The sequence below is a fragment of the Hibiscus syriacus genome, unplaced genomic scaffold, assembly GCF_006381635.1.
Source record: "Hibiscus syriacus cultivar Baekdansim isolate YM2019G1 unplaced genomic scaffold, ASM638163v2 tig00110956_pilon, whole genome shotgun sequence".
Taxonomy (NCBI): domain Eukaryota; kingdom Viridiplantae; phylum Streptophyta; class Magnoliopsida; order Malvales; family Malvaceae; genus Hibiscus; species Hibiscus syriacus.
Genome location: NW_024062932.1, coordinates 1,200,303 through 1,227,218, shown reverse-complemented (window position 1 = coordinate 1,227,218; position 26,916 = coordinate 1,200,303). Strand labels below are relative to the sequence as shown.

Sequence of the window (26,916 nt, the reverse complement as noted above, 5' to 3'; positions counted from 1 at the left end):
TCCAAAAGAACAACACTTGGAAACTGGCACAATTACCGAAAGGTAAAAGAACAATTGGATGCAAGTGGGTATTTGCAAAGAAAGATGGAACTCATAGCAAGAAAGATGTTTGCTACAAGGCATGGTTGGTAGCTATAGGCTACTCTCAAAAGGAGGGAATCGAATATAATGAAGTATTTTCCCTTATTGTGAAGCATTCCTCTATTAGAATATTGTTTGCCTTGGTAGCACAGTTGAATTTGGAGCTAGCTCAACTTGATGTAAAGACAGCTTTCTTGCACGGTGATTTAGAAGAGAAGATCTATATGACTCAGCCAGAAGGATACAAAGATGGTGGTTGTGAGAAATGGGTTTGTAAGCTGAACAAATCACTATATCGATTGAAGCAATCTCTGAGGCAGTGGTACAAGAGATTTGATAGCTTTATGAGGAGGCAAAAGTACACTAGAAGCAAATATGATCATTGTGTGTATTTGCAAAAGCTCAAAGATGAATCTTTCATTTATCTTCTCTTGTACGTTGACGATATGTTGATCACTTTGAAGAATCAAAAGGAGATAGATAAATTAAAGGCTCAGTTGAATCAAGAGTTTGAAATGAAAGATCTAGGTGAGGCCAAGAAGATTCTTGGTATGGAGATAAGCAGAGATAGACATAGAGGGAAGCTTTGTTTAACACAGAAGCATTATCTGAGAAAGGTATTACAATGTTTTGGCATGAATACCGAACATATAAGTATCCCACTGGCTTCTCATTTGAAACTTAGTTCTCAATTATCTCCTAAAACTAACAAAGAACGAGAGTATATGGCAAAAGTTCCATATGCTAATGCAGTTGGCAGCTTGATGTATGCAATGGTGTGTACGCGTCCTGACATTTCACATGCATTTGGAGTTGTGAGCAGGTACATACATGATCATAGAGAAGGACATTGGCAAGCTGTGAAATGGATTATACGGTATCTCCAAAAAACCATGGATGTTGGTTTAGTTTTTGAACAGGATGAAGTACTTGGTCAGTGTGTGGTTAGATATGTTGATTCCGACTATGCTGGTGATTTGGATAAGCGTCGATCAACTACTGGGTATTTGTTTACTCTTGCTAAAGCCCCAATAAGTTGGAAGTCTACTTTGCAATCTACGGTGGCTTTGTCTACTACAGAGGCAGAATATATGGCAGTTTCAGAGGCAGTGAAGGAAGCAATTTGGTTTAACGGGTTGATGGAAGACTTGGGAGTTGTTCAAAGGCACATTAGTCTCTATTGTGACAGTCAGAGAGCTATTCACTTAGCGAAAAATCAAGTCTACCATTCAAGGACTAAACATATCGACGTGAGGTATCACTTTGTGTGGGAGATCTTTGAAGAAGGAAAGATTCTGCTTCAGAAAATTGCGACAGCAAAAAATCTTGCAGATATGATGACCAAGGTAATAACAGTAATCAAGTTCAATCATTGTTTAAACTTGATTAACATCCTGAAAGTATGAACACCTTCGGGTGTATGGCACTTGTGAGAGCAATTAGAGACACAACATCGAATTTGGGGAGTTGAAAAAGTTGAGTAAGCTTGGTAATTTCAAGCCAAGGTGGAGATTTGTTATGTTTGACTTGAAATTAAGTTTGGCAAGATTAGAAATTTCATCTTGGTTGGTGGCCAACTTATTTTTCATGTTTAGACCTTAAAATATTAGGTTATTTATAAGTTTAGTCCTTAGAACTCAACTATAAATAGGTCTAAGTATTTCATTAGAAATCATCCAAAAAAAACAAGTTCTCTCTTCCATTTGTTTTTTTCATTCTCTCACTTTGGGAATTCTAAAGAATTCCATTTGTTGTAATATTTTGTTGATAGTGAAGTTATCATCCGGTGTGGTGCCCGAGGAGTAGATGATATTCTCGTCGAACCTCGTAAATTTGGTGTGTTCTCCACTTTATTTTTTTATTCGATTTTCCATTGTGTTTCAATATTCAATAGTTTGACGGGTTTATCAACTGTGCAACCTTTGCTGGTTTTGATTTTGACATTTTAAGTAAATTTTAAAACTACGTTCGTGTGGGATCCCAACAACATGTATCCGATTATTTATTTAGAGCTATACCTCTTCGATTTCGAAAGTCTCGCTTGTTAACTGGAAACGGTCTGCCAACCAAAAGTCCGAGGAGGCCTTGGACTGCCTCTTATGCATGAGAAAAACACCGCTTTCATGATGAAGCTGGGGTATAATCTTCTGACATGTCTGAATGCTCTTTGGGTCAAAGTTCTTCGCTAAATGTATAAGATTGTCGAATCATATCCTTCGTCTATTCACCGGCCAGTTTGCAGCCATTTGTGGCGTGGTCTTTCAAAGGCTTGGAATTTCCTCCTTCATTTCCTTGTGTGGTCGATTGGCACTGGAAATAATCGCAAGTTTTGGAGCGACAACTGGGTTCCTTCGTTGGGTTCCCTCCATAATTATGCTCTCGACTCTTCTACCATTTCTGACGACCTTCTTGTTCATGACTTTGTCACTCCCGAGGACTCTTGGAATATTCATGTGCTCATGTCTCTTGCCCTCCTGTGACGGTAGCCCATATTGTTAATATCCGGCCGCCTCTTGACTTCGATACAGATGACACTATTCTTTGACATCGCGATAATGACAATGGTTTCAGCGTTGGATCTACCTACCACTCACAACTTGATCATGGCTGGCATGATCCTAGCCCCGTTTGAAAATCAGTTTGGTCACTCCCTATCCCTCAACGTCTTCGCCACTTTTTATGGCTTTCGATGAAGCAACGACTCATGACGAATGGTGAACGCGTCCGTCGTGGCATGTCCTCAGACTCTTCGTGTCCATTTTGTAAAGTTGGAGAAGAATCGATCCGGCATGTTTTGAGAGACTGCCCGGGCGTTCAGACCTTTTGGCAAAACATCATCCCTGCTGCTGTGAGTACCAGTTTCTTTGAATCCGATTTCCTCCAATGGCTCATCCAAAATCTAGCCATCAAGCGATAATTGCAAGGATTTGAAGTTCCCTGGTCTTCTCTTTTCGCCTCGATCCTCTGGCAACTATGGAAACGACGGAACATCGAAGTTTTTAGTGGAGATAGCCAACCACTCAAACTTATATTCCATTGCGCCTACAGTTGGGCTCGTTGTTTCGAATCTCAACCGCTAAAATTTTCAGCATCTTCTTCATCTTCCCAGGAAATTACCAAGTGGATTAGGCCGCTTGATGACTGGTTTTGCTTGAATTGTGATGGTAGTGTCAAGGTTCCAACTAATCTGGGATCTGCCGGGGGAGTTATTAGAGATTCTTCTGGCTGTTGGATAGCTGGATTTAGTAAAAACATTGGTTACTCTACGATTTTCCAGGTGGAGCTATGGGGCTTATATGAAGGGCTCCGACTTGCTTGGACTCATGGTATCGCTCGTCTGGAAATCCAGACTGAGAATACTCAAGCTGACTCGATTGATGCTGCAAACAGTCTCTTCCGTTAGTAAGAGCTATTGCTTCCTTGAGAGCTCGACGGTGGCAAACCAGTGTCTGATGGATCCCTCGTTCTACCAACTCAATTGCTGACAGCCTTGCCAAGATGGTCCCTCCAGGCCTGGCCCATTTTGCTTTTTATGATACTGCTCCAACTGGTGTTGAGATGCAAGTGGATCACGAAGCTCACCCTACTTTGTTAGCTTAATTTGTTAAGCTCCTTTTCAATTAAAAAAAGTTTTAATTATTTAAAGCGTCTAGTGTAGTTAAAAAATAGTTAGTCTAACTTATTAATGAGTTTGAGCTTAAAATATGTATTTAATATATATAATATTTAATATTTTTGATTAATTTAATTAATTAACCCATTTTAAAATGAATTAATCGTTGATTGAATATTAAAAAATTAACTATTCTTCAACTGAACTAATTTAATTCGATTAGTTAATTGGTTTAATTTCGAAAAGTGAATCAACACTACTAAAATCATTCGATAAGTTTACAATTATAAAGTTAATTAAGATGGAAACGAGACTAATATAAGCCGTATGGAAAAGCCATTCGTTGTAAATAAAATCTTAATTAAGTTAATAAAATTAAATATAAAATAAGTGTTCAAACTACATTATTTTTCACGAATATGTGTATAAACTATTTTTTAATGATTCTGGTGTCTAACGTTACAAACGTTATCATTTTAGGTGTATAAGCCATCAACGATGTTAATTTCTTCCGTTAAGTGGCACGTGCCACAATCTAGTAATTTTGAATTTTTTTTAAAAAATATTATTATATTTATAAAAAAAAAACTATAAATTTTCTTAAATTACAAAAAAGCCCAATATCCCTAAAATCTCCAAATCCTAACCGTAACCCACTGCCTCCGACATAGTCCATATCATCCTCCTAGTCATAGGTCGTCGTGTTGTCATCGATTGGCCGTTAGAATCGCGTTGGATCGCGATTTTCATCCTAGGATTCGCATGGTATAAAACGTCGATTCGACATCGATCGGTCACGATTTCATAGGGGTTTTGGTCGCTTAGGAGAGGTGAGGTCGGATGGAGTTTCGTTAACGGTAAAGGTCGGCGGCTGGTGTGGGTTTAGAGATTGAAATGAAGATTTTCAAAGTTTTGAGATTATTTCAAATTGTATATGTTTTTTAAATATAATTTTTAAATTTTAAAATATATTTTAAAAGTTATCATATTGTAATAAATATCACTTAACGAAAAAATTAACGTTATTGACAATTAAACACCTAAAATAATAATATTTATAGCGATGTTCAATTCGAACACCTAAAATAATAATGTTTATAACATTAAACACCATGATTATTTAAAAATAATTTAAACATCACTATTGAAAAACGTTATATTTTACACTTATTTTATAGTTAAGGCTTACTAAAGTCTAAAACTATTCTCTACATTCTTAATCGAGCCTTTACGGTGTCGAGAAAATGAGGGTAGTTTCTGCTTGCTGGTAGCCGCCATGTTTTGAATAAATTATATAATAAAAAATAAAAACAACTTAGATTTTTAATTGAATAAATGTCATATTATTACCCAAAAAAACAGCCAAAACAAATGTTGCTACAAACAAACAAAAAATACAACACTCAGTGCCTAAACGCCCCAAACAGCACAAAGCACAAAAGATTTACAGCATCTCTCCTATCTTCCCTGGCACTCTAGTTCTCACAACCCCTTAATACAATCAATTAATCAGTGCCCCTAAAACATCTGCACTTCCTTTCACCCATATATATATATATATATATATATTTGCACATCAAGCTATTTTAAGTATATAAACAAGCAAAGATTTGCCCTTCAATAGAGTAATTGCCCAGTTAAGGTCATCACACAACAACCCTCTAAATCCTACAAAGCTTCTATAAATCCTCCCAAATCTTCTTTGAGAAAGGACACTCAAAAAATATATGATCCCTAATCTCCTGGACAATACTCAAAGCTTGCATCTACCCTCAATCACCATTTCTATACACATCAAACGATCAACTGTGGACAATTTGTTGAGGACAACCATCCAAACAACAATGGTATGCCTTGGAACATTCAAAGAAAACCAAAGCAGCTTGTGCTAACCTTACCCTGCTTTTCCCTTATCTCCTCCCACAAACACCTTGGCCTCCATTTAACAGGACGAGCCAGGTGTAAAAAGTAAAAAAGTAATTTAAAATACCACATCGACATCATCATTAATTTTTTAATGATTGATAATAAAAAAATAAAATATAATGTTAAATATAATTTGTAAAAAAATAATAATTAAATGACTTAAACAGATATAGAGAAATAGGAAAATGACTAAATAAATAATTTAATCTTTTTAATTATATAACTTTATAATTTTGGTGGGACCTAGCCAGGTGTCCCTCCTGCCCAGCCTCAGGGTCGGGCCTGTCTGTGCCATACGGACGTCGTCCGTAAACATGAATGTCGGGTTCTTGTTTATTGCCTGTAATTCGTATTAAGGGAAAAATAGAAGAAGAGAAAATCACCAAAAACAAATTAAGCAATCTTGTTGAAAGCTAGCTAGTAGTCAAGGGATGGTTTCAATTCAATCTTAGAAAAGACAATAGTAGTCAAGTGTCTAAGCTAAGACACTTGTTGTAAAAACATGCGCAGCCGAAAGATAAAGACTCCATTTCTCTGCACTTCAATAGCGGAGCTATTTACAAAAAGCAAAGCAAAATGAAGTGTTCTATGGATGGAGCTTCGATCCCATATAAGAATAGTACACTACCATGTGATAGATGTTAAGTTGAGCTCAATCGAATACTTCCCATTCTTGAGTTATTCTTGTAGACGATGGTAAGGAGGCTTGGGATCCTAGTATCCTACCCCAGACTCAAATGCCTCCCATTTGCTACTCACCGCCACTGCATTGCAACTACTGCTGAAGGGATTGGTGTTTCGAGCCTTCAATTTGTCTAGGCTGTCCACTAGTCCTTGCACTCGACGAACCTGTGCCAGAATCCAATGTCCTCTAGTATGTGATTCGAGCTGAAAAATGGTTGAAAGCAACCAGATCCATCAATGACCTCCTCCTCTTTGTTCACTATTTTAATAAACTAAATCTACTTATTTTCCTTCTTAGCTTTCTTACTATGAGGTTGGATCCAGTACAAGGAGATGGACATGTGACATAATTAACCAACTGTTTCCATTTCCAAGCAAAATGGGTTCTCATTTTTCATCTTCTCTATGGCACAAAGGCACCAAAGCACAATTATTTATATCAAAAGGGTTTATGATTACAGTAAAGAAAAAACCTTTTGATCATACATATGTCTCGGTCGGAAGTAAGCATAAAATGACCAACCTCAACCCGCCTCTGGACTTTGGCTTCTCCATCAGCCTCAATTGAATCTAACTGGAGCAATTGTACCATAAGCAACTCTGTCAAGACAAGGAATTCGTTTTCTGCGACTTTGTTATGCCTCCAAAGCAATAACCTACCAAAGTTTAATCAGTGGGTTGAAAAGTACCGACATTTGTAACGTTAAAAACTAAATTTTAATCCCTTCTTTTCAGCGGATGCTAACCTTCTCAGAGAGTTTATCAACCTCTGATCTAACCCGTAGCAACCTCTTCACAGGCTTTTAGCACGGTCCGATTTCTATTCATCTTCTCCAGCTTCCTCTCTTTGGTAGCTGGGTCCTCTAAAAGTACCACCTTTGACATGTCTTTTACTCCTACCATATGCAAACATTCTTCATCATCCTTTTCTTTCCCTTGGAACAATAGCCTCTGCTCCTTGGGCTCCAAACCGGTTTCTTGTGCAACAACTCTTTTCAGATCCCCTTCAATTTGAACCAAACTATTAAGAAGGGGAATTGTAGAAAAACACAGACAAATGAAGGCAGAGCAGTAAGTTTGTTCAAATGTCAAGGCCAACAAGCTTCCATAAAATCTCAACAAAGACAGTCATGAACAAGTTTTTTTTCAAAATTTCCTCGAGTTAACATACCATTTTAATCAAATACAGAAAATGGAAATCAAATGTTGCTAAAAGGAGAAAAAGTAACATGAAAACTGCTGGTATGCATTGATTACAGAATCCACTGTGTTAATCTTCCACAAAACCTCAACAAAGACAGTCATGAAGCAAGAAAAGTATAAAGAAATGATTACCAAAAGTTGATTGAGCAGGCAGAGCTATATCATGGTGATAAGAACCATGAGAAACTTTGATCTTGATCATAGGAGCAGAAGAAGAATCCCCCATGTTCCTCTTTTGAACAAGCATGCCACCAGGCCTAAGCTCCCACTCTATCGCCCCTTTAACGCTATTGTTCACTACCCTTTTTGAAGATGATAATCTTTTCATGGTCAGAAAATTAGAAAAGGTGGAGTTGGTTGAGAGAGAGGTACTAGTCTGAGCTAGTTGGGATAGCTAAGGCTGAACTAAAGAGGATTGAGTAAGCAAACAAAAATTGCTTTGAAACAAATACCCTCCAACATAACCTTTTTTATAAGCTGTTACCGGTTGGCCAGCTTCAAGCTAGTGTTTCTGTCTTCTGTACCGTGTCCCCCCACCCCCCAATTTACATGTAGAAATCATGATTTTGATTAAGGAAACCAAGACTATGACAGGATCGTTATGTTAGTAAAATCCCAAAGCAGATGGAGCCTAAATGTGCCAGGTGGAGGGTCAAGAGGATGAGAATGATAGGATCGAACAATAAAGTATATATCACATGATGTAACGGATGAGACTGGAGGGTCCAATTCATTAACTTCAGAATACAGTGAAGCCTTGATTGGTGCTAGTTGTAGCTTTCTGCTTACAGTTGAGGATATTTCTTCACTGAATTTATGTAATTCCAAACATAGAAGATGGTGGATGTAATGACTTCACTCCCAAATATATCCATCTAAAGAGAGATACAAATACACACATATACTGGATACAAAGAATGATAAAAGATCCATTCCACTCCTTTGGATTTATACAAAAAATATATAATAAATAATTAATGAAAAATTTCTCCCACCTCTATATATTATATCAACTAATTATTTTGATTCAGTACATAATACAAGCAGCAGTATACAAAAAAGAAATTTAAACCAACACAGGCATACCGATTGAACGCGATAATATGGGGGTGCATAAACGTGACAAGGCAGCAAACTCACATCAAGAGAGTTACGGACAAACAGGACAGGACTGAGACCTAGGACGATCAAGCTTAAATCACACAAAGGGCCGCATGACCTATTCCTGTTGAACCCTAGATCAATGAAGCCACGGGTATGTGTGCGAGCATGATAAGCAAGGAACCGCTTGATTGACCTGTCTAAATGCAGCCGGATCCCAACATTATGAGCATAATTAGAGAGCTTCTTCTTGGTTCTAGCATTGCGAGCAAACCTATCGTTTTTCTCTCTTACATGCAACTTCTGTTTTCTGTATCATCATTAAACTCTCACCAAGTAAAGTGAAATGGTGTTATGTAGCACTGCATATTCAGTTTGTCAAAACTGGAACTCTCTTTTGCCCCATAAATCCTTGACGAAGCTAGTGATACCCATCTCGGTAATGCTCAAGGGAGAAGCAAAGCTGACCTATAGCTTCTCGTTTTTCTTCTGCTCCCTCCAGTATTGTGATTATTTGCCTCTCAATCACATCCTCTAGTTCCTTAGCTTTTAATTGCAGTTCCTCCGCCAATTTATGTGCTCCACCAGCACTAGCAACTAGCTTCACGTGTTTCACATTTAACTCGTGAAGATGCTTGTCCATTTGATCAATCTGTTTATCCCTAGTACTAATATCTGCTTTGAGAGATACATTTTTAGTTTCAAGGTCATCCCTCTCTGCTTTTAAAGTCTCAAGGTTTTCATTCAAAACTTTAATGCAGTCACTTCTTTCAGCAATCTCCAGCCTCATATGCTCGATTTCACCACGAAGCCTCTCCTCTGATTCTATTTTCTCATGCACGGCTTTTCTGATGTCCTCCTCCAAGGACCGGCCTCATGCTTCCCAATCCCTGAGCTGTTCTTCCAAACAAATTCGTCCCTCCAACAATTTTGATATTTCAGCTTTTATATGAGCTTTCTCGGGAAAAATCTTCTGCTCAGCATCAGATACAGCTATCTTTAAATCCCGGATCTCATGATCCCTGTCTTATAAACTATTCTTTAACATAGCAATTCTATCCTGCAGCTTGGAGACCTCTCTTTTCTGTGTATTCAGTTTGGGTTTACATGTAACTATCTCTCTTCGAGCTGAATCAAGCTGACCTGCAACTTTTGAATTTTTTCAAGGCCGAGTTACTTTCACCACCACACACACAATATATGTAACAAATATATTTATAAAAATTTAGCCTTCCAATGATCATAGATGTAATAATATTTTAATAATAATAATTTAATATTTTTAATTTAACTCATATGATCATCTCCAGCTTCAAACTAGCAATTTCTTTCTCAGAACCCTGGAGCATTTCTTTAGTTATACTTAATTCTTCCACCATTGCCTGCATCTTGCCATCTGCATGGTTATTATCTTTCTCCAACATACCATTCTTATTTTCAAGATCCAATGCCTGGTTTACCTCAATCTGCTCTGTCTTGTGCGTCTTGAGTTTGACATTTTCTTCTTCAGATGATTCTGAGTCAGCTGCCTCTAGTGGTTTATATTTTTGAAGCTTGATTCTCAACCAGGTGACTTTTTCTTCGGTGAGCTGTATTTTTTTATTAGCAATTTCAAGCTTCTCCTCATACTCCCTAATTCTAGCAAGAAGTTCAGGATTATTATGTTTTGCCCCTCTTATTGAACCATCTGTACTTTCTTCCTCTAGCACCCGTAGCTTCTGTTTCATTTCATGGAGCTCAATCTCCAACTCAATCATTTTCCTGCTCACCCCTTGATCACTCCCATTTCCTGATAAAACTGAGTAATTATTGACTGAGGAAGCATCAGATTCGGTTTCAGAATCTGTTCGAGTAGATAGCTCGTCCTCTTCTTTCTGGTACACATAGAGCTGTTCCCACCAGAACCAAGGAAGACACTAAAACCAGCAGCTCGTGGACCAGATTTACAATGACTCGGCATTTGGTCTGAGATAATGTCAGAGATGTCGGACCCTGATATTGGAGATCTGATGGAATATTCTTCCTCAATTCTCCTGTCAGGCTGTCATAACGCTCAGCCAAAGAGCGATACATGCGGTATAACTCCTCAACGTGAGACACAAGTTCTGGCCTCCTCTGATAATACATCTCAGCCTTTTTTGCAAAAGAATCTCCGTCGTCTTCAATCAGCTTCAGCTTTTTTTTGTCGCTACGATCCATTTCTGTAGTCATCAATCTTAATGTTATTTTCTTGTTTGACATCTCCATAAGTTTATGATTAAGAAACAAAATTCTTTAGAAGAGGTGAGGATACTAGTCCTCTCCATAAAGCTAGACAGGTAGGATCGGTAAGATATATGCAACACCAGAATGACACCTTATTTCCAAATGGTTTCCAAAAACGAGGACCGTAAGATTATAGCAGCACCTTACCTGGAACTTACCCTCAAGATTTTCTGCTAGCCACCTTGAATTCTTGGGGCTGATGATGCTATCCCACCACCATGGATGTGACTTTCTGGATTCTAGTCTCTTCATACTATTAGTTAATTGACCCTTAAATGAGAAGAAAACAAAGAAACATATAAGATCTTCGCAGCTCAATTGATAATGTTATTTTTCGAAAGTTATTTGAACAGACAATTGAGCCTGGATGAAAAAGCTTGCTATATATGAAACAAAGTGTAAAAGATAATGAAAGAAGTATTAATTTCTTACTGTAGAATTTGGCATCTTGGAAGTTGGATGGATCAGGTATAAGAAAACTGGGTTCATAGAAACAGTAAAAATCAGCCTCAAGCTTTAGCTTTGCCTCAATTTTGTCGATCATTTAAACAACTAATTGTATATCTTGAACTAATTTTCTCTTAGATAGTTTTTTTAAAGAAAGTATAGATGAAAATTCTATGAAATAAAACCACCCTCAAGCTTTAGTTTTGTCTTAATTTTGTCGATCATTGAATATGCTTTTAGCTTCGAATTCACGTCGGCTACAATACAAGGCCCAACCCTTATAACTTATTTTTCTTTTTAGTGAACCGATCATCCAAAATTATTCTTTGGATCCCATTCCTTGTGTGAACTAACCGCGACAATAATTTGTTAATACCAACTCTGTTTTAGTCTTAGAAAAACCCGACTCGGATTATAGCGTCTCAATGAGAATTGAGCTCGATTTCAATTCTCACAATCGGAATAGAGTCATAGCTTCAGCCTTTGACTTATGAGAAACTTAGCTAAGCTTGGTAGAAAACATAGTATTTTAAAAATAAAAAAAACTTTAAAGAAAAACAAAGAAAAGCGAAACTAGAAGGAAAATAAATTTTATAAAGTAGATAAAACTTAAGAACAAATGAAAATGAGATACGTTTTTGAGTTTATCCCGGTGGAGTATTTATCTTGACTTCAAAGGCGCAAGACGCACCGAGGATCAAAAAGTTCTTGGAGCCTAGGTGCGCCTTTCATATGCGAGACATATTGTGTATACTATATGACATAGATCAAATATAAATTATATTTTATACTCAAAATAACATGATAAATAATATTATAGTTCTTTAAAAATCAAAATATTCAATATCATTTCACTATCAAGTATCAACTAATAACCAGTGTTTTGAAAATCGGACCGGACCGACCGGTTTAACCGGAAATCGCTGCTTAGTCCGATTCAATCTACACCGGTCGAACCGTTACTAGTGAACCGGCCGTAACCGCTGAACCGTTCAAACCGGACCGATTAAAAACCGAAAAAAAAAACCGAGAAAAACAGCCAATTTTGTTTTTTTTAAATTAAACCAAATGACGTCGTTTGTTAAATGAGCAAAGTCGAACTCGAGTATTGCTGAGCTCGACTCGAACTTGAAAACTTTAAAAGTAAGCTCAACTCAACTCAAACTCACGAGCTAAAAATTATCAAGTTCAACTCGAACTCGAAATATAATATTGAAACTTGAACTCGAAAAGGCTTGAACTCAAAAAAAAATTAGAAGCTCGATTGAAGCCTAAACTTCAAGCTTGATTGAAGTGAAAGAATAGTTCACTCAATGCTCACCAAAAGGCTCCATGATTTTGAATGTCAAATTACCTCTATTATTTATAGAAGTTAGTTGTGATGCTCTTCTATGTTTCTTAGCCATGTGGGATTGTTTTGTTCTCATATTTTTACTCTCTAGACTTTTGGAATGTTCTTCTATCTTTCTTAGCCATGTGGGATTGTTTTTAAAAAAAAATTAAACTAAACAATATCATTTTGTTATAATTTTTTTTAGCTTCAAATTTATTTTTTAATTATAGTTATATAATTATATTTATTATTTAATATGTTTTACCTTAAATATTATATTGTAGTTAATTTGAATCATTTTGTTTCACTTGATTTTATGGTTTTTAACTTATATATATTATGACTTGCTTTGAATATGACTTGTGATATAAAAAATTATTTTTTATTAAATATTTTTGGTATTTTTATTTAATTTTTTAAATAATTATAATGTCGTCCGGTTCTTCCAACCGATCAGATCGATTCGACCGATTGAACCAGTAAACCGGTAGTATGATCGGTTCGCTAACCGATCCGGTTCTAAAAACCATGCTAATAACACACAAACTAACATAAAAAACATAGTTCCGGCGTTGCATATTTTCTTGTCCGATCTATAGCGGTTGAAGCTGGTCCACTTCCTGATTCCATTTAATTTTTAACTACAGTACATTAAATTCATAATGGTATATAGAAACGAATTGATTAATTGCATGTCCAAAATGAATAATGGTATATAGATTAATTCCATAATGGTTTCGACATTGCTCTGTTAACAACCCATATATATATATTAGGTTACAATTTATATATGAAATGGATCAATTCATAATGGTTTCGACATTGCTCTGTTTGTGTCCTTGTGTAAATATATTAATTAGGTTACAATTTAATCAACCCATTCAGGCCGTGACTTACAATTTAATAAAAAATAAATAACTTACAATTTAATCAAAAATAATAAAAGAAACAACCATTCATGCTCTGTATATAGAAACGAAAGAAAAAAAGCATCCAAGGGGTGAGTCGGTGGTGGTAAAGAAAGCAGAGAAGGGATGAGTCGGTGGTAAAGAAAGAGGAGGAGGAGCAGCCAAGGAGAGGAGGAGAAGGGGTTATCTGGTCGGCGTCCGGCGGTGGTGATTGCTGTGACTACCGACGAAGAAGAGATCGGTGGAGTGCGTGCGATGGAGAGAGATAAGTTACGATTTTGGATTTGAGATATTTTTTAGCAGGTAGGCTTTTTAGGTTTAAAATTATAATTATTTATTAATATAATAAAAGGTGAAAACACATACCATAAGCGCATAGACGCTGCACCCGGCGCCCAACTCAGAGGCACGCGCCTCATGGCATCTATCGTATGTGAGTTCACCCAGGCGGGCAATATTTCCGGCGATCGACTACTCTCTTAAAACCCTAAAAATTACATTCAAAATAAGATAATTTCTTGAATTTGTTCAAAAATAAATCCTAAAAATAAATCCCAAAAGATAAGGGATAATTCTTAAAAGATAAAAAGAAAATTAAAAGATAAATCTAAAAGATAATCCTAATTTAAAGTTCTAATTCGAGATTGAGTTTCTCGTCTTCACAAAAATGTTGATGGGACCTTCTAGAAGATGGTGACTGGATGCCACGTCAGACAGATGTAGTCATGCCCCAAGCTATGTCCACTAAGTCGGCCTTGATTCTAAAAAATATAAAAAACTGTAGAATTGCGCCATTTAAGTATCATTTATGGAATCTAACATCATATGCAGAAAACAAGTTTAAACGCCCAAATTAGCAACAAAAATCGACAAATCAATGAGTAATTAACAATAAAATAATGACTATTTAAAGCACTAATCAAGCATTTCAAGCTTCTTTTCTCTGTTGTTATCAGAAGGGCAGTACCACCGGCAGTCTACTTCGATTTCAGGTGTATAAATTCTCGAAGCGACCGTGTTAACATCGGGAGACGATTCGCCTCTCGCAGTAATTACACACATGCGAATTTGTTTCTAAGGTAGTGGTTTTCATCACAACACGGTTTCGGTTGTTCATTTGTTCATCATATTTTATATTGCCATGTCAGTGCTAACGTTTCGTTTTGCAGTAGAGGTGGGACTAGGCATGCGCAATGTGCGCGACGGAACATGGCCTCAAAAAGTTCACAATGAGGTTATTGATATTACCGTAGATGATTAAACTATAAAAAAGGATCCCAAAAAGCTTTGTTCGAAGGAAGATATGGGAAATACCAATAATTAGTACTATGTTACAGCTGTAAAGCTTATCTCATTTTTTGTCTAACTCACTTTACGAAAAAGAGCCTCTTTTTAAGAATTTGCACATGCCTCTAACGTCCTAACCTCGGCCTTGTTTTGCATATTTATTTCCAACAATTTAGAAACAAATTCATCACTGCAAAGTGTCGACACCTCTAAAACAGTGGTATGAGAAATTTCATAAAACTATCATGATTTTTGGTTTTGTTGTGAATGTTTCAGATGCATGCGTATATTCGAGGATGTTTGGTACTGGTTGCGTCATCATAAGTTTATATGTTGATGACATGCTGATTTTCAGTACTAACATTGAGTTCATTAACAAAACAAAAAATTTATTAACTACAAAATTTGAGATGGCTGATTTGAGAGAAGTCAATATGATCTTACGGGTCAAAGTTACCAAAGTTGAAAAGGGTTTTTCTTTAAATCAAACGCTTTACATTGAGAGAGTATTAAAGAAATTTGACAGTTATGATGTTATCCCTGTGCGAACTCTTTATGACCCTAGCATACATCTCTTTAAAATAAAGGGAGAAGCATTTCCCAAACCGAATATGCTAAAAAATTTTGAAGTCGCATGTTCTTAATGAACTATACTCGGACTGATATTGCCTACGTTGTGAGCAGACTTAGTAGATATACTCATAATCCTAGTGGTCAACATTGGGTTGCTCTTCGACGCTATAGTTTTAGAAGGATATTGTGACGCCAACTGGGTTTCTGACAATGATGAGGTAAGTTCTACAAACGGACATGTGTTTACTTTAGGTGGAACAGCGATATCGTGGAAGTTTACGAAGCAAACATGTATTTCTCGTTCCACTATGGAGTCAGAGTTTATAGCTCTTGACTTAACTGGGCAAGAATCCAAATGGTTCAGAAATTTATTAGCTGAAATTCCATTGTATGGAAGACCAACTCCTCCAATCTCCTTGTTGTGTGATTCATAAGCTACGATATGTGTAGCCAATAATCAAGCTTACAATGGTAAGAAGAGACACATTCACATAAGACATGAATATGTTAGACACTTAATGAGTATGTGAAGTCGGAAAGAAACCTAGCAGATCCGCTTACCAAAGGATTAAGAAGGAAACTCGACCTAGATTTGTCGAAGGTGATTGGTTTAAAGCCCATTGGTTAAGGAATTCATGGAGGATACCCAACTTAGTTATCTAAGTTCAATGTAGTCAAATGAAACCATGGAAAGACTCATAGTGTACATTTTTACCTACATATCCCTACGACAAATAATGTGCATGCCCAAGATGAGCTTGATTTCTCTTAATAAATTCATAGCCCAGATTTTGGGTAGTCTTAGTGAGAAAGACTTGATGAATTTACCAAATTTGGTTGAATATTTATTCTTAATATGTTCATAACCCAGAGTTGAGTGGGTAGTCCTAATTGAGAAGGACAAGATGAACTTACCACTAGAAAGGTTGAGTTTTATGAAAACTCTTAATGAATTCAAATCCAAGAGTTTGGATGGTCCTACTGAGAAAGGCATATTGAATTCACCGATTAATGAGGTTGAATATTTATTCTTAATGATTTCTTATCCCAGAGTATAGTTGGCTTGAAGAAAATCACCATAACCTTTGAGAGGTTGAGCTATTGTAAAAGGCTCTAAATTATTTCATAGCCTGATTTTAGGGTGGTTTATGTTGAGATAAACCTAATGAAATAACCTATATAAGTGAGAAGGAGACATTGAGCCGTTTTTCTAGTACACTTACTAGAATCATGAGGTAAGATAGACAAATATACACTTGTGTCTATATATCTTACATATCGAGGACTTCGGTGGATGAAGAGATTAGTTGTGTGTTATGAGTGTACTCTTATCTTGGAAAGTTCAAGACTAGTTTCACTTATCTAAGAGAAGAATTGTTCATCGTCACTATGAACTAGTTCAAGATACGTTCGCTAGTTCTTAAGCAACTAATTCCGCTATTGCTCCTCTGAGAATATTATTTTTTGAGTTTCAGAAGAACGCTTTCGCATTAATGGGGGAATGTTGGTAATGCGTAAAACACTATCCCACATTGAGTGGGAAATACCACTAGGCTTGGGTATTTATAGTGTTCATTATTCATTCCTTTGTTGAGTGATAGAGAACAAGGAACAATCTCGCGCGCCACTGCCGTCGCTGTTCGTCCGTCTCATGGTCGTGCTCGTGTACGTGGACGTGGTCGTGGCTCGTGGCAATATGTGTCTTCGACATATCCAGGCGGATTCTATCTTTTTGGAGAAAATTCGTAAGGATTTTCTTGAGCATAAAAAAGATTGTGTAAGAATTGATTATGATATTTATAGGCTGCAAAATGTTCTTGTTCGATTTAAATTTCAGTAGTTGTCATTTGATTTCTGAAAATTTAAAATTTGAGCGATTACACAGGTTGGGGTGAATTTGTTTCTAAGACGGTAATTTTCATCACGACACGATTTCGATTGTTCATTTATTCATTATATTTTTTATTGTCCTGTCAATGCTAACGTCTCGTTTTACTGTATTTATTTCAAACAAAATGGATAACCAGAAGAAACCCAAAACGCACTGATTTGGTACATCGAACTAATAGAAGAGCAGAACATGTGATAGATTTCTACATCATGAAGATCAATTCCAAAAGTGATGCCGGACGGCTAGGATACTACCATGGCAAAAACTAAATGTTTTTACTTTTTCTTTCATTCCATGCCGTCGTGAAACTAAGGCAACAGAACAGACGTGGATAAATTCTGGATCTGAAACATGTTTTATTCCGTCTTTGAAATGGATACATACCAGCCACTTCCTTTGAAATCTGTCCATTATGGTATAAGTTTTTTATATTTGAATTTTGGTAAATCATTGAGGACCCGGCCCTTTCATTTCCCTTGATCTGCGGTTTGTACTATATTTGGTTATACAGCTGCAGGGATCATCTCGTCTGCATTGCAAACTATTAGAATATATTTGAAACCCTGCTCACTGCTTGATCCAACCATTTTCTTGTAGTTGTATTGATTATTTCAAATAAAATAGTCACTTGCATTCTATGGTCGGAAATTAGATGAATGTGCCTCCAATCATCTAATCTAACCATAATGAATGCTTAGATTTGATTTCAATAAAATGCACATGATGAATTTATTTTATTTTTTAAGGTGATGAATGTGCACGCCTTCCTGGAATAGCTTATCAATCTGCATACAACTTGGCCGCAAATTAAGTCCAAGAAAGTGATACATAAATAATGTGAGATGCAAGGGATGTTGCTCTCTTTAAAATCAATAAATACATAATCAAAATGATGATGTTCAAAGAAATAAATGATGGGTCATAACATATATTTTCTTTTTTAAAATTAAAAAAAATCATATTTCAATTACATGAATAAGAAAAGATAAATAACCATCATGCCGTATCTCATGAGCACCACGCATCTATTGTCCGTAAGTTTAAAACCTACTTTTTTATTTCTTTTCTTCTTGTTTAATCTCTTTCTGATTTTTTTTTTTATTTTTGTTTTGAGGGATCAGCAATTCTAGTTTGCTTCTCAACAATTTTATTGTATACTTTGTTTCCTGAATATATATATATATGTGTGTGTGGTCCGAACATGGAAATAATTATGTATCATAAGTTAATATTATCATGGTACATCCACAATCACATACATATGATACACTTGGTTTTATTGTATGTTAGCTTGTCACAAATACATGTCACTCAATGATCATATTTCAGGCTTTGTTAATAGAGTGAAAAGAAAATTGAAAAGTTAATAAATTGAAGGGATAAAAAAGTAGAAGTATTTATAAAAAAAACTTTTGTATATTGATGTGCTTGGTAAAAATGATAAAAAAATATTTTATTTATTTATTGCTTGATAAAATTGAGAAATAAAACAAGAGAAAATTAAATCTAGAATCTTCTTTCATCTTTTCCTTTCAAATTAAAAGAATTATTTTTACATATGAGAATTATTAAAAATGAACACTTTTAATTTATTTCTTATTTAACACACTCAACTTATATTTTTTTCCTTCTATTTTTTTGTTCTCTCCTTCCATATTTACACTCGACAAAACAAAATCTTAATACGAGAATTATAAACCCAGTGTGATGTGTTGTGATGAAGATTCTGAAGCATCTTAAGGAACCAAATAAATGTTTTTTTTTTTGATTATTATGAAAGGAGTAAAAGCTTAAAAGCATCTCCAATTCCTTCAGGTGGAGCACGAAAGATGTGGAAACCAGGATCATGTGACCCTTGCTAAGTTGGCTTGGCCATATAAATGATAGTTTTCATATTGTTTTTCTTATATTAGCTCTCAAACTTATCAATAACACACAAGATATTAAGATCTTCCAAATTCTGGCCGGAGTACATTGCGTCTTCAAGTTCCGGCCGAACCACCATGGCTAGCCTCCCTCTCTTCTTCTCTGCTGGAGCCCCTCTCTGCTGCACATTTCAAGTTTAAAGCAACTGTAGAGTTGAAAAGTCTAAAGACGCCGGCCATCTTCTGGAAAACGCCATGTGTTCCGGCAGACTTCCAGCATCCACTGTAGCTTTCACACTACTTGGGAAAATATTTTTTCCCCTCCTCCAGATCAGGCTTTCTTCTTTTTTAAAGCCCCATCGGAGCATTTTTGCCCTTTAATACCGTAGAAATATAATAGGTACCAGAATTATACAATGCCAACTCTGGCAAACAAATTTCCTTCGCACCCAAACTTCCAAATCTTGCGACATAAAGATACAAAATTAAAAAAAAAAATCCAATAGAAGTTCTTTTAAAAAAAAAAAAGCATGTCTATAACACTAGCTCATTCAATGCATGGACTGGGCGGCAATAGAACTTTGACACGCTGATATTAAAACCGGGAAAATCCAGTTGCATTAACCCTCCTTGACACCATCCAAAATTCCAAACGCAACTCAAAACATGCAAACATGTCCGACACATGACTCGGGGTTTGACAAACCCTCGACACACACCCAAACCTAAGGACACAAAGGACCTCGACCATTCCAACCCATATGTTACGCATCTGGTTTCACTCCCAAGAATACGCTAGACATGCGTAGAATCAGGTGACTGACAAATTTCACCATATTCGCCAAAAGCCTACAGAAAGGAAAACAAACCCAGCCTCCTTTTAGGTAGAGGAAGCTGCCTCCCCATCTTTCTTCTCACTGTCTGCTTTAACTGTATTATCAACTTCTGTTTCCTTATCTTCCTTCGTAGCAACAGCCTTCTCCTCTCCAGCTTTATCTTCAGCTTTCTTTTCTTCAACAGCCTTCTCCTCTCCAGCTTTATCTTCAGCTTTCTTTTCTTCAACACTCAACTTCTCAAGTGACTCGGCAACTGCAGATGCATCTTCATTTTCCTCTTTCGATTTTTGTGATTCAGCCACTTCTTGAAACTTTTCCATAAAGGTTTTGCAATCTATTTTAAGAAGAAAAAAAAGGTAAAATCAGTAAAAACCAAAAAGCTTAATTCCCTCAAAACAGAATTTCATAATAAAACCAAAAAGAAGCCAAATCACAAAGAAAACAAGCCATGATAACCCCAATCTAAATCCATCTCTGTTTCCGTTAACTGCAACTGATATTTTGTAACACTTACCCCAGAAAAGAATAATAAAGGCCACTTTTAACAGTTCCATTTTTCATGGCATATCAAGCTCTCCAGTATTTTATTATGTTAAAGCGTTAACTCGTATACATAGCTAATTTTATCATGTCTAACAGACTTTTAAATTCAACTCAGGATTCAATCGTATCCATTAGAGCTAGAGTTCACAAGCAACAACAGTTAATTGTAAATTATTATCCTAGAGTACAAATCTTATTTAAATGGCATGTGTCATCAATATGAAATTCAATATAACCTTATAGGACTATAGAAGTAACATCTCAATGATTCTCCAAACAATATCAAACCCAATAACACCACGATGGTTAACACGCAAAAATGCTTTCGGTTTCCATAAAATAAACATGCGCTACATTTGAAATTCACAGCATGTTTTTAAGGAAACAGAACTATAGTATCACTCACATTTTAGTATGAAAGTTGTTTGCCGGTTTCTGCTATAAATTAGTAAAACTATATCATTTTAAAGCAAATACTTGTTTGAGACTGATACCAACTCTTACAGATCGAACAAAAACTAAAATTTCAGCTACTCTGGATTTAATTTTTGAACCTTTGAATTGTGATCAACCAAGCTTTCAAACATTCATAACGATAAGAATACTTGACTAAAATGTAAGTCACAAACTAATTGAAGAAAATACCAATGGCCTACTAGTCCACTCTATGAAATTCTGTTCACTTACTAAACCCTGCTATGCAGATCCAGATCGTAAATTAAATGAGTTGAAATAACATTGTTTCAATTTCATTCGGCAAAGTCGCAAAGTGATTTAGAACAAAATATACTCACTTTCCACTGATGCAAAACGAATGCAGAAAAGTTCATCTTTCAATTCACCGTCCGAAAAGTCAGAAGCGTGCCATAAGCAGGATTTATCATTCCCAGCGTGCTCCTGAACCGTCATCGTCGGCAAAACTGCAAAATCATGAAACAATCAGAAAACAGAAAAGAAAAATATGAACATAATTGAGGAAGAGGTAAAGGGAGAGAGGATACCTAGATGATTGGCGCATATCTTGAGAGTCTTAGATTGCCTCATAACAAGGCGAACTTTCCCCGTCTCTTTGTGCTTCAACAGCTTCACAGTACCAGCGCCTCTCTCTTTCCATTGATTCCCTTCTTTATCAAAACGATACAGCTTCGATTTCCTAATTAATAAAATTAAGCATATTCATGTAATAATGATCACCAGATTAATCGAAGAATATTCGAATCGGAAATATGAATAAAACAAAAATACTGACAGATCAAGGATGGCATTTTCGTTTTCCTCGCCGGTGCTAACAGCGACTTCCTCGAGCTTGATAATAGGGGCGACTTGAGCCCCGGTATCTTCATCATCGGCAGCGGGCGCATCTTCGTCTTCTCTGTGCTCGTGATCGGGCTCTTTGCTTGCCATAACTATTTTTCAGGGAGAGGGGAGCGTGTGTTTTTTTTCAAATAAGAACAAGAAAAGAATAATATCAGGCTGTTAGGGCTTTTATAAAGGGGGGGAGAGAGAGAGAGAGAGAGAGGGGGAGAGAGGGAGGGAGAGGGGGGGGGAGAGAGAGAAGGAGAAGTGTTTATTTTGAACTGTTGCAGCCCGGAAGGAGGCGTGAGGTTTACTCAAACGGTACGTTTAGTTCAAATAATATAAAATTATTAGTAAAAATGTAAAATTATTAAGTAATAAAATTACTGAGAATGTTTTATTATAGTGTTTGATTTATTTGGCATGAATGTATGGTTATAGTGTTTAGTTGAAGGAATATGAGATTACTAGAATGCATATTTTACCAAATTATCATTGTGCTATATGTGCTAACAAGTAGAATTTTAAATATTTAAATTAAAATATTTATATAAAAAAACATAAAAACATATTATTTTATTATTTTAAATTTATATACTTTTTAATAAAATTTATATATAATTTTTTTACAAAATTTAAAAGATAAATGGGTAGAATAAAAGAGTAAATATATGATGTATTATTTTAATTATAAATAATATTATTTTTTTACATTAATTATCTAAAAATATATTAGAATTTTACACCATGATTTAACTAAATAAGCATATGAAAATTTTAATAGATGAATTATTTTACTCGTAAAGATAACAAAAGCTAAATTTTATAATTTAAACATTTTTTAAAATCAGTACAAAAGCTAAAATTTATATTTATTCATTCAATAATTTCAGCATTTTATTTTAAAGTTCTTGATTAAGGTTGTTATCATTATTCTCTCCTATAGTGGTCTTCATTGTTGTTTAAAATTTGCTCTAGTTTGTGGTGTCGCAGAATGGATTTAAAATTCCCGAATATTGAAGTTTGATTCGAAAATCTGATTATTGAGTCTTTTGTCCATGTTTGGAGCAGAGCATGAGCAATCATTCCCAATGTTAAAATCTCAAAGTAAACAAACCTATCTAATAGAAATTATTGTGAACGTAACTCTGGTTACCTTTTTCCTTTTTGCTTCTTTATATAACACATTTTGGTATTAAAACCATCATATATTAAATATATAAAAATTAAATTTTAATATAAGAAATCTTAAAGTCAAAACCTCTATCCTAAACTATTTGTATGTCAAACATTGGTGTTAAAATATGGAAACCAACAAGTACATAATTTACAAAAGGCACTTGAGATATTTTTTTATACATTCCATAGTAAAACCATGTTTTTGCTCATATTCAAAGAACAATAGAGGAAAAAATTAAAAATCTAAACCAATGGATCCATGGAGAATATAATACATACTTGCATGTAGAAAGTGTTGAAGTCGTTATAGCCATCCATGTAACAAATAAGCATGTCAACAACCATGCCACACATTACAACTGTAAAAGAATCAATAAAGAGCCAGAAAGTTCTAGAAATCATAAGCTACACAGAATAGGTCAAATTACTGACCAGAAGTTATGACTGTAATGTAAAAGACTGAGCACGTCATCAAACATTGCTTACATATAATATTGTCAAAGGAAAATGTGATTTCAGATTATTATAAAGTCAACTAGAAAAATATGCAACACAGAATGACTACCTAAAATGAAAAGCAGTTCATGCAGTGCGTATGTAACTACTATATGGCATGCATCACCAGGTATAAAGCATTAAAATGATGACTGTCAAAGTCAAGACAGAGGGATACTATGTCTTCGACTGGTAGAAAAGCTTAAAATCATCTAAGTCTGATTCAGTACAAACTGTATTTGAGAAGTTGCAGATGATAAAACAAACAGCATCCGAAAGCAAAATTCAATAAAGGTTGCGTTACCATGATAAATTTTGGAACCACAAGTCTCTGAAATGCTGATGAAAATATGTATAAACATTCATCATCACGATTGCAAGGCATAAGAAGAAAATCAACAACTGTACAAACCAGTTTAATAGGACAAAAGCATGTGGTTATCTAAGGGTTTTGATAGAGATGATAATTTGTCAAAAGATCAATGATATTAAATCTACTGGGAAAGTAGATGATTCACAAGAAAACCATTAATAAAGTGCCACATACTTTTTATAATGAGGGGCATCCCTATCCAAACAAGCAAGAGTTCCAGCCAATATGGAAACCTACAATTTTTTATTCAAACCATAACAATAACAGTTAGTTATGGTTTTATGTTCTATAGAAGCATTACAACAAAGCCATGATTTTTCTCAAAAGCCAACTTAAGGACTTCTTTCACTGAAATGATTTTTTTACAATCCTAGTAAATGGAATTAAACATAAAACTAAACATCAGTGCATAATGTTAACAAAATAAAAGTGTTAAATTAACAAAAGTATATCAAAGACTAATAATATGATTCAACTACCTTCTCTCTACTATCATTACCAACAACCCTGATTTCTAAGCCAACACAAACGGCCTCTGGGGCAAGTGGAATCTCCTCATAGTCTAAAAATTGAATTGCATCAGGATCGTAACGAAAGAAGCCAAAATCATGAACCTAATAAAAAAACATAGTGTATTTCAATTAGCAGGATGGCCAAATAATAGTTGTTGTTGAAAGAACACATAAGAAAAAATTAACTTCTATGCAAGGCATATGAAGCAGCAGACGATCTAAATACAACCAAATCAAGTAATTTCAATCAATATAGCCTCACAAATCAAGCCTTCCATGGAAAACAACAAAAATTATACAGAAGCAGTACATTTTAGAAGTCACGTCAAGAAATCCTAGTGCATAAAAATGAACTAAATAATACCAAAACAAGATAAATGCTATGTAGCAGAGTTTACTCACCAGATCTCTATATATAGGATGCACAGTTATTTATTCTCGATTTACAAACATTGCTTCGGCAACTACAGGTCCTAAAAGTAGACAAAACATAGTCATTTTTCTCAATTTACAAACATTGTTTCCAAAATTTTAAAGACACAGACAACACCATTCAACTATTGTATTTTTGTCTATTATCTGCTTTATTCTTCTTCAAAAAGTTGCTCAAAAGTAAAAACTATAGTCGTAAAAATAAAATCATACTCAATAATAAATATGAGCATATAGCTAAAAAATTCAAGACACAATCAAAGTATCAAACATAAGTGATCCATTGATCCGTGCAACAACAAAATCATTCATTTAATTACTCAAAACAATTAAATTTATATATTTTTTTCAATTACTAATAAGTAACGAACTTTTTCACTTATATCTGGAGAAGCAAAAGAGGAAATAGCAAAAGTATCAGGCAAAGCTAACACAAAGAACAATTAAATAAAGAAATTAAGTGTTGACGGAAGTCGACCTGGTTTGACCACATGGCGATTAGTGAGAATAATCCCCCTTCACTTATCAACAACAAAACCAGTAGCATAACTAGTATCGGCAAGCTCCGTATCAAAAGCACGGCAAGCAGTAGTACGGAGGACGAGGACGGCCGGAACAACTTTATTGAGAGCATTCCGCCAATCATCGGCAGTAGCAAGGTTCTTTCTGAGCAGAGGATCGATGTTTATGGAAAGCTTTTCCTTGATCGTTTTTAAGTTCTGAGAAGAAGGGACAGGGTGTTTCCTCCAAACTACGCTTCGCATTCTCCTCATCACAATTTTCTTTCAGCCATAACCAAGCGGGGAGAATGTACTTTAGAAAAGAGGACCGGGAATAAGCAAATACGATAGATAGGGGTATGACATTCCCGGGAAAGTAGGGAAAAAATCACTGTTGGTAATCATTCTTTCCCTGCACTTAGGAATGTAGTCTATCCAAATATAGGTATGTTTACTCGGAAAAAAAAGATTACCAGCAAAAATTAAATATGACCTGAACCAAGCGGAGCCAAAATGTAAAGAAGAGTTCCCTGGGTAATAATTAGAAAAAGGGGATGTTTGGGTGATGGGGCGCATTTATTCTACTTGAGAATAATGGGTTCATGTGTGAGGAGTAGTGTACAATTGCTGGCAAAATAGCAAGGTTATTTTAGACTTTTTGTTAGTATGATTGGCTCTGAGTTCGGACTCCGTCTTGACAATGCTCTCCATTTTTCACTCCTTAATAGCTGATTGGATACGAATACTTATCTTAAATTATTTAAAAAAAAAATAAGGATGGCTCATTAGGGTTACCAACAGAATGTAGAGGAGAGAAGCTGTGGATGATGGGGACATGCATAATGCGGGAAATATAAAGGTGAGCAAAATGATGTCTTATATTCAACCGACCCGAAATCTGCTATCGACTACACCTTGATTTTAGGCCTCCTTTCACAGTGTAATCAATAGTTAGGCTCAGACAGTACCACCTATTCCCGGCACCGCATTAAGAAACGGTTCCTTCTGGTGTTTTACGGTCCTTAACCCTTCATTCAGTCCAGCCGGATGGCCATTCTCACCATAGGAAACTATATGACCGAATGTTGCTATTATGGGAGATGCTTTGGAAATTCAGGAGTCGGGGTCTTAAGACAGAATCACTTTAAGATAGGAACGTAGAGTAGAGGTCAACTTCTGAGTAATGGTAAGAAGGTTCAGTGGCAGCTACAACCATTAGCCTCTGATTCCCTATACTTGTGTCAGGGGTGCTTAATTAGCCCTGTGTGTGTGTTAATTATGAGTTTCCCATACTAGGTTCTGGATTAACTAAAGTTGTTGCTTGTAATAGCGTTAAATGACCGTTGTTCATTTTGTATCTGCCACTTCTAATAAGCTCGACGGATTCTTTCATCGAAAAACAGATAGCTGCTTTAACTAAACATAATAGGATTTTCCATTATGCAATAATTTCTTAATATCGTAGAAATAAAAAAGGTGTCTTTGATAAGCTATGACAACTGAATTATATAATAACCAATTCTCGCATACCAAATTCCTTTTCACCCAAACACAAAATTCAAGATATTACCCC

General features: G+C 35.6%; 2 protein-coding genes, 1 long non-coding RNA gene and 1 pseudogene across 5 annotated transcripts; all 4 read right to left on the bottom strand.

Moving 5' to 3' along the window:
• Positions 1-7,078: 7,078 nt before the first annotated feature.
• LOC120148397 (BAG family molecular chaperone regulator 2-like) lies at positions 7,079-7,850 on the bottom strand. The gene is made up of 2 exons (XM_039161531.1): positions 7,640-7,850; positions 7,079-7,308 (listed from the first exon to the last, which is right to left on the bottom strand). Exons 1-2 carry the CDS (start codon positions 7,833-7,835, stop codon positions 7,079-7,081), a joined length of 426 nt encoding a protein of 141 aa, XP_039017462.1. The 5' UTR covers positions 7,836-7,850.
• A 1,108-nt stretch (positions 7,851-8,958) lies between these two features.
• Positions 8,959-10,568, bottom strand: LOC120148396 (annotated as a pseudogene).
• Positions 10,569-19,694: 9,126 nt separating this feature from the next.
• Positions 19,695-22,003, bottom strand: LOC120148335 (ran-binding protein 1 homolog a-like). Of its 3 annotated transcripts, none has more exons than XM_039161492.1 (5): positions 21,806-22,002; positions 21,558-21,709; positions 21,351-21,476; positions 20,205-20,347; positions 19,695-20,153 (listed from the first exon to the last, which is right to left on the bottom strand). In XM_039161492.1, the coding sequence occupies exons 1-5, from the start codon at positions 21,958-21,960 to the stop codon at positions 20,058-20,060; spliced, it is 672 nt and encodes a 223-aa protein (XP_039017423.1). In that variant the 5' UTR covers positions 21,961-22,002; the 3' UTR covers positions 19,695-20,057. The 3 variants fall into 3 exon arrangements, with proteins under 3 accessions (XP_039017423.1, XP_039017422.1, XP_039017421.1); XM_039161491.1 differs by having other exon boundaries at positions 20,199-20,347; positions 21,806-21,998; XM_039161490.1 differs by having other exon boundaries at positions 19,695-20,347; positions 21,806-22,003.
• Positions 22,004-24,385: 2,382 nt separating this feature from the next.
• LOC120148338 lies at positions 24,386-25,364 on the bottom strand. Its single transcript, XR_005518362.1, has 3 exons — positions 25,322-25,364; positions 24,814-24,884; positions 24,386-24,513 (listed from the first exon to the last, which is right to left on the bottom strand). It is a non-coding gene; the product is annotated as an uncharacterized LOC120148338 (long non-coding RNA).
• Between the last annotated feature and the right edge of the window lie 1,552 nt (positions 25,365-26,916).